At 44.1% G+C, this 12,481-nt stretch overlaps 1 protein-coding gene across 8 annotated transcripts in view; it reads left to right on the top strand.

Moving 5' to 3' along the window:
- EPB41L3 (erythrocyte membrane protein band 4.1 like 3) overlaps positions 1–12,481 on the top strand; it is a 157,755-nt gene that overhangs the window by 48,192 nt on the left and 97,082 nt on the right. For all 8 annotated transcript variants that reach the window (XM_084849816.1, XM_084849815.1, XM_084849814.1 and 5 more), the window contains one exon: positions 12,171–12,379. In XM_084849816.1, coding sequence (XP_084705942.1) covers positions 12,182–12,379 — 198 coding nt within the window. In that variant the 5' untranslated portion in view covers positions 12,171–12,181. The remainder of the gene's footprint in view (positions 1–12,170; positions 12,380–12,481) is intronic.

The following is a 12,481-nucleotide window of genomic DNA, read 5'->3' as shown; positions in this document are numbered from 1 at the left end:
GAGATGTGTTTTTTAAAGAATGGGGGAGGTGTTGGGAGCCGGAGCAGCCATTACTGTTTTACAGTGCAGAGGGAGATATGGAGGGGGAAGACACACTATAAAGGCAGAGTATATACCAGTAGAGTGCTGACTATCCTCAAACCCCCCACACTGAAACTGCTGCTGCTGAATGCCAGATCAGTGAATGGTAAAACAACTGCTATCTAGGACTTGATCCTGGATGAGCCCACTGACCTGGTTTGTATTACAGAGACCTAGTTGGATGAAGTGTGTGGGGGGTTAACTTCTCTCAGCTCTGCCCTCCAGGGTTCTCTATCCAGGAGCAGGCAAGACCTGGGAGGCGGGAAGGTGGAGTGGCAGTGGTCTATTGGGATTGAATCCCCCTGACCAGGTGCCCTATAGCACAGTCTTCTGGGTCCAAGTGTGTGTATTTGAAAGTGGGTGCCCAGGACAGAATAGGGATTCTGTTGGTGTACTGTCCACTGCTCAACAGTCTCCCTTCCTGAGCTAGCTGGGGTAGTCTCAGGGTTGGTGTTGGAGACCCCTCAGCTTGTTGCGCTGGGGGATTTCAACATCCATGCTGAGGCTGCCCTGTTGGGAGTGGCTCAGGACTTCATGTCTGCCATGACAACCATGGATTTGTCCCAAAAATTAACTGGCCCCACCCATGCTGCTGGGCACACTCTGGACCCCGTTTTCTGTGCTGAATGGGGTGACAGTGATCTGAGAGTGGAGGAACTCTCTATAGTTCCATTGTCGTGTACAGATTACTACCGGGTGGGGTTTAGACTTGCTGCCACTTGGAACCTGTGCAGGGGTGGAGGGCTGATTAAGATGGTCTGCCCCAGGAGGCTGAATGGTTTCTTGATGGCTCTTGGGGATCTTCCTGTTGCCTCTGCAGGCGATTCTGTCGAAGCCCTGGCTGATCTCTGGAATGACCAGTGCTGTGGACACAATTGCTCCTGAGCATCATCTCTCACAAAGTGGAGCCACACCAGCATCCTGGTTTTCTAGGTTGCTGGTGGCAATGAAATGAGTGAGAAGACAACTAGAGCGACGTTGGCAGAAAACTCAGAGTGAATCTGATCGAACATGGGCTAGAGCCTATTTGAAGGCCTACTCTGTGGCAATACGGGCAGCAAAATATTTTTTTCTGCTGCTGTTGCGTCTGCAAAGAGCTGTCCAGTGGAGCTGTTTTGAGTCATCATGGGTCTTTTATACACCAGCCCGCAAGAGGAGAATTTAAACCTCTCAACAGCCCGCTGTGAACAATTTGCTCAGCACTTTGTAGACAAAATTGCTCAGATCCACTCTGACTTGGATGCTATAGTTGATACAGACGCAGTGGATGTAACTTTGCCCCCTGCTTGTCCAGTATTATTGGATACTTTTCAATTTTTACAGCCTGAGAATGTGGATAGGATCCTGGGAGAGGTGAGAGCCACCACGTGTGTTCTAGAGCCTTGCCCTTCCTGGCTCATAAAAGCAGCCAGAGGTGGACTGCCCAAGTGGGTAAGGAGTGGTTAATGCCTCCCTTGGTCAAGGCAGAGTTCCAGCCCGCTTCAAGGAAGCAGTGGTGAGACCTCTGTTAAAAAAGCCCTCCCTGAACCCCACCATATTGGATAATTATTGGCCAGTCTCCAATATTCCCAACGCATTCGGTCCTCCGAAGTGCCAACGCATTCGGTCCTCCGAAGGTTGTTCGGGGAGAAATTCCCCCCCCCCCCCCGGGATGGGACTTACCTTTCACGAATGTCCCTTCCAGCGGCGGTTCAGCAGGTCTTCGTCAGGGGCGGGGGCGGCAGCCGGTCTTTCGACCGGCTGCCGCCGCCGCCATTAGAAGAAAAGTAAACAAACAAACAAACGCCCCTGTGATAGGCTACGTAACGATTAACGTAGCCTATCACGGCTGACTTTGCAGATCTAGCCGTGATAGGCTACGTTAATCGTTACGTAGCCTATCACAGGGGCGTTTTGTTTTGTTTTGTTTTTCTTTTGAAGTTCGCGGCCGGGGAGACGGGGCGCTTCTCCCCAGCCTGAATTTCGGCCGGGCGAGGAGGGAAGCCTCCCCCCCCGGCCTGAACTTCGGGGGGAGCAGCGAAGCGCCTCCCCCCCACCGCGAAGCAAGCTGCGAGACCAGGTAAGTGACTTTCGTGCATCCCTACTTCAGACCCGGTTATGGGACAGAAACAGCTTTGGTTGCCTTGGCGAATAACCTACGCTGGGAACTAGACAGGGGGAGTATGTCCCTGTTGGTTCTGCTGGATCTCTCAGCGGCTTTCGATACCATCGACCATGGTATCCTTCTGGGCCTCCTCGCTGGGGTGGGACTTGGAGGCACTGTTTTACAGTGGCTCCATTCCTTCTTGGAAGGACAGACCCAGAACGTGGTGCTGGGGGACATCTGTTCGACTCCCTGGCCATTGGCCTGTGGAGTTCCTCAAGGTTCCGTTTTGTCCTCCATGCTATTTAACATATACATGAAACCATTGGGAGAGGTTGTCCGGAGTTTTGGGGTTCAGTGTCACCAGTATGCTGATGCCACCCAACTGTATTTTTCCTATCTAATTCCAAGGAAGCTGTTGCTGTGCTAAACCGGTGTCTGTTGGCAGTAATCAACCGGATGAGGGCAAACAAACTGAAGCTTAATCCATACAAGACAGAGGTGTTCCTGGTCAGTCAAAAGGTAGATAGGGAATAGGGATTTAGCTTGTGCTGGATGGGGTTACACTCCCCCTGAAGACACAGGTTTGCAGCTTGGGTGTACTTCTGGATTCAGCCCTGAGCCTGGATACCCAGGTTTCAGTGGTGGCCAGGAGTGCATTTGCACAGTTAAAGCTAGTGCACCAGCTGCACCCATTCCTTGAAATGTCTGATTTGGCCATGGTGACACATGCCTTACTTACATCCCGTTTGGATTACTGCAACGCGCTCTACGTGGGGCTGCTCTGAAGAGTGTTCGGAAACTTCAGCTGGTCCAAAGAGCTGCTGCCAGACTGTTGACTGGGGCTGGCTACAGGGAACATACCACTCCCCTGCTAAAACAGCTTCACTGGCTCCCAGTCTGTTTCCGGGCACAATTCAAAGTGCTGGTCATGTCCTATAAAGCCCTATACAGCTCTGGTCCAGGTTATCTGAAAGACCGTATTCTCCCCTATGCGTGCCCTGAGACCTTCAGGGGAGGCCCTTCTTGTGGTCCCGCCGCCATCACAGGCTCACCTGGTGAGAACGTGGGAGAAGGCTAGGGATGTACGAAAGTTACTTACCGTTTCATGGATCTGCTTCGCAGTGGGGGGGGGGGAGGTGCTCTGTCCCTCCTCCTGGAATCCTGCCTGGCCGGCCCTACTCTGCAGGGATTCCGCAGAGCCGCCGGCCAGCTCCGCCCGCAGCCGGCCGCTGGGTAGCAGGGACGCAAATGGCAGCTGCCATAGCTGCTGCCGTTTGCGTCCCTGTATTCAACGGTGCGTACGCAAATGGCGGCGGCTACGGCGGCCGCCATTTGCATTCCTTATTTTTCGCCATCTTAGTCTTCGTAATTATTTATGTAGACTATTACGGAGAAAATAAAGAGGAACGCAAATAGGGTAGCGGGCGCTATTTGCGTTCCGTTTTGATTCGCCGTTTTAGCCTACATAAATATTTACGTAGGCTAAAACAGCGAATCAAAAAGGAACGCAAATAGCGCCCACTACGCTATTTGCGTTCCTCTTTATTTTCTCCGTAATAGTCTACATAAATATTTACGAAGACTAAGACGGCGAAAAATAAGGAACGCAAATGGCGGCCGCCATAGCCGCCGCCATTTGCGTACGTGTTTTTTAATATATTTTTTTAACCCAGTCGTGATAGGCTACATAAGTCTTTACATAGCCTATCACGTCTATGTAAAAAACAACAACAACAAAAGACCAGACTGCAAATGGTGGCGGCAGCAGCCGGTCGGAAGACCAGCCGCCGCCGCTGGAGCTGCTGCCATCCGGAACATCCCTCCCAGGTAAGTCTCGTCCCAGGGGGGATCCGTGGGGGGGCGGGGGGGGCAGGCCGTTCTGCCACGGATTTCGGGGGGCTGAATGCCAGTGCATTCGGCTTCACTGAAATCCGTGGCGGAATTCTCCGCCATCCCTAGAGAAGGCCTTCTTGGTGGCTGGCCCAAGGGTCTGGAATTCCCTTCCCAGAGAGGTGAGGGTGGCACCCTCCTTGGTATGCTTTTGCAGGCAGGCCAAAACTTTTTTGTTCCGGCAGGCCTTTGGGGATAGATCATCTGGACCTGTGAGAATATGATGGATTGGTACTATTGTTTATATTGTTGTTTTTTAAATTCTGATATTTTATACAATTTAACATTATTGATGATTTAATTATATATTTAACTTTTGTATATATTTATGTTTTAGCAGTACAAGTTTTTAATGTTGTAAAGCTGCCTTGAGTCCCAGTATTGGGGGAAAGGGCAGGATGATGATGATGATGATGATTAAAGACCATCTGCAAGATCCCAACCCAGTGCTCTGATTCCTGATGCGTTTCAGAACGTGTAATATAATATATTCCTCCCATTCCAATAAGCTTTCTGTAAGGAACTAAGGAAAACAGCCAAAGCTATTCTGTTTCCTCTCCTTAGTTTACACCCAGTGTAGCTATCAGGAAATATAGAAATAGTAGCCAGAAAAATTGAATGTATTCATGTTATCAGGAGCTTTAAAGTAAAATGATTATACTGCAATGGAAGAAGATAATAAGGATATTTTGTAATGCAGTGTAATGTAATGCATGTACTAAAATGAAACAAAAATTAGGAAGAATCCAGTAGGTACCAAACAACATGGGTTATTGGGGAGTTAGGGACATCTTCAGAAGGTTCTTTAGATGGCCAATAGCAACAGTTAGGTCTTGTTTACCTTGCTTACCCTAGTCAGTGTTTATTTGAAGTTGATCAGTACCACAGCTGTTAGTTGAATCTTGGGATCATCTGAAATTAATGAAGGTGCACCTGGAAGATGTTTTCTTAGGTCAACGTGCAGGGCTTTGAAGAAGAGGGACCAGAGTTTATGGTTCAACTCAAAGGTGGTGGTTTGTTTGTTTTTTAATGTGGAGAATAAACATCAGAATTAATCTTGTGCACAACCATTGTGATTGATGCTTGATGGCATAGCACAGCTGTCTTTGTGAACATTGAGGATAATCATTAAAAAGTGCAAAGCATTTTCCTTTACAATTAGCTGTGCACAGCATAGAGAAACATAGAATTCTACCAGGTTCAGCAGAATTATAAGCCAGTGTTTCAACAAAATCTGTATTGTTTTATGTAAGGAATATTTTTAAAGTACTTGTAATGTAGAACAGACAAAGTATCAATTGCTTCAGTGGAGGAGGAGAATAAGAAAAGTTGGTCAGGCTTGCCAGCTTTGTTTATGTTAACATATTACTACTCATAAAAGAAACCTTAATTTAAGTATGTTGGCTTCAGGCCTGGTTATATGATAGAGTCTGCTTTGGTCACCTTGGTGGGAGATCTACGCTAGGAACTGAACAGGGGGAGTGTATCCCTATTGGTTTTGCTGAACTTCTCAGTGGCTCAGCAAAACCTCTCAGTACTATCACTCATGGTATCCTTCTGGAGTGTCTGTCTGAGATGGGAATGGGAGGAACTGTTAATATGGTGGTTCCGGTCCTTCTTGGAGGGGTGATCTCAGAATGTGCTGCTGGGGGATTCCCGTTCAACACTGTGGCCGTTGGCCTCTGGTGTCTCTCAGGGTTCTATTCTATCCCCTATGCTATGTAATGTATAAATGAAACTGCTTGGAGAGATTGTCCAGTTTTGGGGTTCATGCCACCAGTATGCTGATGACACCTAACTCTATCTCTCCTTTCCATCCAAATCCAAGGAAGCTGTTCTAATTCTAAATCGGTGTCTGATGTTGGTAGTGGACTGGATGAGGGCAAACAAATTGAAGCTTAATCCAACCAAGACAGAAAAGCTCCTGGTTAGTCAAAAGGCAGATCAGGGAATATGGATTTAACCTGTGTTGGATGGGGTTACACTCCCCTTGATGACTCAGGCTCACAGTTTCAGTGTACTTCTGGACTCAGCCTTGAACCTGGATGCCCAGGTTTTGGTGGGTGGCCAGGAGTGTGTTTGCACAGTTGAAGTTAGCATGGTAACTGCACCCAGTCCTATAGATGTTCGATGTGGCCACAGTCAACATGCTTTAGTTTCATCCTGTTTGGACTACTGTAACGTGCTCTACATGAGGTTGCCTTTGAAAACTGTTCAGAAACTTCATCTGGTCCAGAATGCTGCGGCCACACTGTTGACCAGGGCTGGTTACAGGGAGCATGCGACCCCTTGTTACAACAGCTTCGCTGGCTACTGGTCTGTTTCTGGGCAGAATTCAAGTTGCTAGTTATGACCTATAAAGCCCTATATGGCTTGAGGCCAGGATACTTGAAAGACTGCCTTCTTCCATATGAGCCTGCCCAGTTTTTAAGATCTTTGGGAGAGGCCTTTCTTTTGAGACCAAGAGAGGTGCCTTTGGTGGCAACAAAGTTGGGCTTTCTTGGTGACCCCTCCCGAGGGAAGCTAGGTTCGCTCTGCTATCCTTCCACCAGGAGGGAAAGACCATTTTATACAAGTGGGCCTTCAGTGTGTAAGTGGGTCTGTTGCTAGAGGCTGTTTTTACTCTGTTACTGTTGTTTTTAATCATGTTTTAATGTGTTTAATGTATTTGTTGTATTATTTATCAAGTTTTATTAGTGATTGTAAGTCTCGAGTGCCATTTTTGGTAGAAAGTCTAGGTACAAGTCAATTAATTAATTAATTAATTAATTAGAATCATGAACAAGAAGATTGGCTTCATGGAATTCTTACATTCTTGTAGGGTTTTTTTTTTTTTAACCTTATTATATTTGATTAAAATGTTGTGTTATGGTGCCTAAGATCTCTTGCAAAAAATGAAATCTTTACAGAATTGACCTCAGTGGCTGAGGTTCCACTGGTGTGAATTGTGTTAATATTACATTTCATTTAGCTTGTTTTTGAGTTATTTCTTCCATACATTTTAAAAATTGAATAGTTGTATATGACCACAGTTTGGATGTGTTGCTTCCAGTTGCATTTACTGAGCCAAGTGGACCTATTAAGCTTGGTCCCATTACTCAGTGACTTTAAATGTGATCATGAAGTTTACTAATAGGGTTGGATCCAGACTTTCTGTTTTGCAAATGGAAGGGCTCCTTCCATTCATGGAAATGAGTTAGATCCAGCGAAGGCGCCAATTTCATGAACTGGACACTCCTATGGGTGGAAAGAGAAGAGGCAACTTCTGCCAACTTTCCCTCCCCACTACAGATCCCAGAGCCACTTCCCATTCTGTTCCACAGGGTCCCCTAACCCTCTGGAGCAGATTTTGGGGGCATAAGGGATTGCAGGAAAAATTGGCAAAAATCACCCCTACTTTTCCATCCAAAGGAGTGTCCACTTCCTGGTCTTCTGCTCCAGGCACGTCTGCATCCAACTTAATGTCTGTTCATTCTGGCTTCTTGTTTCGCTGCATGGAGGGTTTTTGTTTTTAAACACCATATGTATGACTGAGTTGGATATATTGGATTGTTAAACAGCTGGCAAATTTTAAAATCTGAATGGAAAACTATCTGTTTGAGACATGCTAGCACATTTTGAATGGTTTTATAGTACATATATTTTCTAAAAAAATTTGACTAGTATTATTTCCCAGTTTGATGTCTTGTAAATGGTAACATGGTACAGTATAAGGAAAGGTGTATATGTGAATTGCCCAGTTCTGTCTGCTCAATTAATATGGTTCTAGTAATGCTTTGGGATTCAATAATAAAATATACAATGACCTGGAAATATTAACACATAGACAGTTGCCTGCCAAATGCAATAATATCTAGCAGTTTAAACTTCAGTTATGAAAATTTATTTTATTTTGGGGAAATAGTAATAAAGGTTTAAATCCAATGCACAGTTAGGGTGCTTAAATCCTATTGATGTGTGGGATTCAAGGACACTGTGCAGAATAGCAGCCAAAGGCTTTAAGAATCCTGTGGCTCATTGGAGTGGAACTTCAAATTAAAAATGCTGTTTTATAAAACCATGTAAAATTATGATTTAAATTAAGGTGAGCTAATATGGTTGTCAACAGGGATAAGGTCTAATGAAGTAAATAATGTATCTCTAAAACAAACAAACAAAAGTTGCTGTTTTTTATAGCATAGTCTCAACGTTTTGATATGTGTGGCTCAGAGTGGTAGGTAGCAGTATTGCAACCGAAACTCTCCCCACGACCTGAGTTCGATCCCAGTGGAAGCCAGGTCTCGGGTAGCTGGCTCAGGTTGACTCAGCCTTCCATCCTTCCGAGGTCGGTAAAATGAGTACCCAGCTTGCTGGGGGAAAGGTAGTCATGACTGGGGAAGGCAGTGGCAAACCACCCCGCTATAGTCTGCCATGAAAACGCCAGCGCAAACGGCGTCCCTCTAGGGGTCAGTAATGACCCGGTGCTTGCACAGGAGGAACCTTTCCTTTTTCCTTTCCTCAACATTTTGATATGACTCTGCTTCAGACAGCAGAATAGGATATTGGGGCATTCTGGAAATCTTGGCCAAGAGATGGCTGCTTAGTCTCATTTCAGTGGCCTGGTGGAATTAAATATGCAGGAAACCTCATGGTGGTTCAGCAGGTGTGGAGATCATGATTGCTTCTTAAAGCTTCTAAGATATTGCAGTACATCTTTACCCTCTCAGTAGAAGTTCCTGTTTTGGGTGCTAACCAATCATGTCCACCTCCAGCTGGAAAGGGGCTCAGGCAGACCATTCACTGTCTCCATGCCCTTTTTATCTGCAACTGTTAGGCAACATTTGTAGTTCCTTGAGATCATTGAGCATGCTCAATTCTCACTGAGATGGTTTTTGAGGGGTGATAGGTTGCCCTCTTTTGGGATTTTTAAAAAAAATGTTTTTACTTTGCATATCTCAGTTACCTGGACATGTTAATACCTCCCTCTTATTTCTCAGTATCCTTCCATTAAGGCTCCACTCCTGTCAACATTCAGCTTCCTGAGCTCACTATTAGAGGGAACAAATGGGACCTGTAAAAAACATACAATTTGTAGTGAATGTTTATGGAGGGGACCCATAAAAGTAGTTCTGTAAATTTAATTTGCAGCACAGTGTTTAAAGTTTAAAATGTGCCATGAGGCCCAGAAAATGACAGATTTGCCTGTGGGGCCGAAAAGGTCACCTACCCCTGGTTTAAACTTTCCATGCTGGCTATTAAAGGCAGGCAATAGTTTACCATGCCAGGAAAATCACCCTAGACACAGAAATAGTATATGAATAATTAGCATTGTTGTTTTCAGGCTGCCTGACTTTCTTCTGTCTTGGGAAAGTCCAAGAGACAGATATGAAGCTGAAAAACCAACTGAAAAAAATGGTGGCTGAAAGTACTATTTGTCTAAGGGAATGAGGGATTAAATTAGGTATAGGCAACATGCTGTATGTACCCCTGGCCGTTATTGTGGCCCCTACTGGCCCCTGCCACCAAAATTCAACAGTGCACTGGCAGAAAATCAATCAGCAGTTTGCCACTGAATTTTGGCAGTGAAACACTACAGAGGCTGAAAATGACCATATTTAGCTTTGGCTTTGGTTGTATCACCGAAATTGAGCAGCAAAGTGCAATGAAAGTTCGATGGTGCAAGCAGTTGGGGTGCACCCTCCCGCCCCCAAGTGGGTCCCAGGAATGGAAATTGACACCCAAAGTTGTCTACCCCTGAATTAAATACATTTTAGTGATTTCGAATTACCACCCAAGTAGGCTGCTCATGGTCAGGTAATATTTTTGTTTAGGGCCCACTCTAGACCATTTACTAATGTTATTGCTACACCTATCATATTGGCAAAAAATGGAGAACTATTTTGTGCATAGCTTGGATAAATTAAAATGAAAGTAGATAAATTGCTATCTGAAGCACATTTGGTTTTCTAAAGCATTAAATAAAGCTTTTAAGTGGTGAATGATGGTTGTGCATGTACCTTATGTAAGCAAGGCACTTTATAGCCACTGTAGAAGCAATGGATTCATAGCAATGATGTTTCTTCAACAAGAAAGTGATGAGGGAATAACTTGAGCTATCCCAGTGAAGCCTTTACAGAAAATGTATTGTAGACATCATCAGTAAGAAGGATGGAAAGTAAGCTGAGGCATGGCAATGAAGTCAGCAGTGGAAAAAACCCTTGGCTTTATAGTAGTTGAAAGAGTTTGAAAAAAGAAGGAAATTGGTCCTAAATGATCAAAAAAATTAGTGACTCTGCAGAGAATTGTAGAGATTCATTTTAGTGAAACTTTCTTCCCTCCTTAATTGCTTGATGAAATATTTATTATTTACTTGTATTCAGTTTCTTGAGCTATCTGGCTGTACAAACGTTTTTCACAAACACTCTTTTGTTTTTACAATGGAGGGAATTGAGATAATCTTGAAGTTATACAATTTATGATTATTGTGTCCCTATACCAGAAATCTATTGATAAACTTCATACAGAATATGTGTAGCCTGTATTTCTGGTTCTTTTTCTTCCTCCTCTTCTCAAAACATCTCCCCAAGCCAATCCACATGTTACTTTAATCTTTATTTTTTACTGTAAAGTAAATGCAGGGACCCTAACCTGGATTGGGATCCTAGCATGGGGAGTGGAGGGGGCTTTAATTCTTTGCCCCCCACTGTGGTTTTGATCCAGATAAAACACCTCATACCTGTAATTTTCATTGACAAAATGGGATCTAGATTGGCATCATAGTGGAGGGCAAAGGATTAAGGTTACCCTCATGCTAGGGTCTTGATCCAGATCAGGGCCTTGCTCTTACTTTAGAGGAAGGAAGGAAGATGTAGCTGCTAGCTTTGTCTTCAAAGTAATGTGTCATTTGGGTCACTGTTTACTGTCCATTTATTTGATGGATATAATATTCAGGCTGTAATTTCATATAACATCAAGCATAGAATATTTTTGGATGTTTTGCTATGTAACTTTGCTCTATACATTTTGATATGTTGGCTTATATGAAGTTATATTCTTTTGTAAATTTCAGTAAGATGGCATGAATGGATTTTGATGTTTTTAAAGGGATTCTGCTGTTAGATTATTTATACTTTCGTATAGAGTGTGTTATGTATTCACTTTATATGGAGGATTTTGAATTGTGTACTTCATACAAAATGGATACAGACTCCTCATGATATTATATGAAGGTGAGGGTTTTTTGTTGCTTTTTATATATTTGGTTGTGTGCGTTAGTACGGATGATATCACCATTACCACAGTGAAATTTTCATAACAGTTAGTTGTGCACTAACTATATGGTGGAAGAGTAACAAAGTAGTTGTCTACCCCTGAATACGTAATCCTCCTCCCCCCCTGAGGAGGAGGAGGATTACGTATGCTGCCTTGGGTTCCTTAAGGAGGAAAAAAGGCGGGATATAAATTTAGTTAATAATAATAATCAGTGCAATTCAAATTGTGACTGTGTTGTATCTATTTAATTTGAAAACTTATTTTTAAGGTTGCATAAAGTTCTACACTTAAGATATTTGTCATTGCCTACAACTGGGCCATTATGAGACCCTAATTTCAGAGGGATTCCTGAGTGGTACAAAGATATAGAAGTGAGTGACAGGCCAGGGACAGGGCATTTTCAATCTAATCTCTTTGGGAGTCTAGTGGCAGAGTTGAACATGAAGAGGGATTGATCATCAGATGATCAAACATGTAGAAGGTCTGAACAGGGAGCATCTAATTTATTTGAATCCAGCATCTTCCTAAATCTAATCACTGAACCCACCAGCCTTCAGAAACAAGTCCTGCTTAGGGACTCAGTGCTTGGTTAGGATTGTGGGGGACTTTTAAGTGACCTTCTTCATGTCTGAACAGGGAGCACATACATGTGGTGAGGGCGCAGGGAAGTAAATATGATGATCACTCCCAATTCCTATCATGTGCAGAGGTGGGTGGACATGACTTTCTATTTCCCTCCAACTGGTCTAATTTGCCCAGCGGAACTTTGTGATATTTGTAACAATCTTACTCATGTTCTAAATTCAACTTACTTGTTTCCTTTTGAATTTTTATGACTGAATAGCTGTGGTTTGTATTGCAGAATAATCAACCATGACTACAGAATCTGGGTCAGACTCTGAATCTAAGGATCAGGACCAAGAGCAGAAAGAAACTTCTGGGCAACAAGGAACAAGTGGGACAGGGCCCCAAGAGCAGCAGCAGCAACAGCAGTTGAGTGAAGAACACCAGAATGCATTAGAACAATTTTCTGCTGTCGCAGCCCACAGCACTCCTGTGAAAAAGGAACAGGCAAGTTATGTATTCAAACAGGGGTGGGCTGTTTGTGGTCCTCCAGATGTTTTGCCCTACAACTTCCATCAGCTCTAGCCAACATAGCCAGTGGTAAAGGAT

The sequence above is a fragment of the Heloderma suspectum genome, chromosome 4 (genome assembly GCF_057233095.1).
Source record: "Heloderma suspectum isolate Gila_16-S chromosome 4, 16-S_ref, whole genome shotgun sequence".
NCBI lineage: Eukaryota > Metazoa > Chordata > Lepidosauria > Squamata > Helodermatidae > Heloderma > Heloderma suspectum.
Note: the sequence above shows the minus strand (reverse complement) of the source record. Positions and strands in the feature narration are given on the sequence as shown.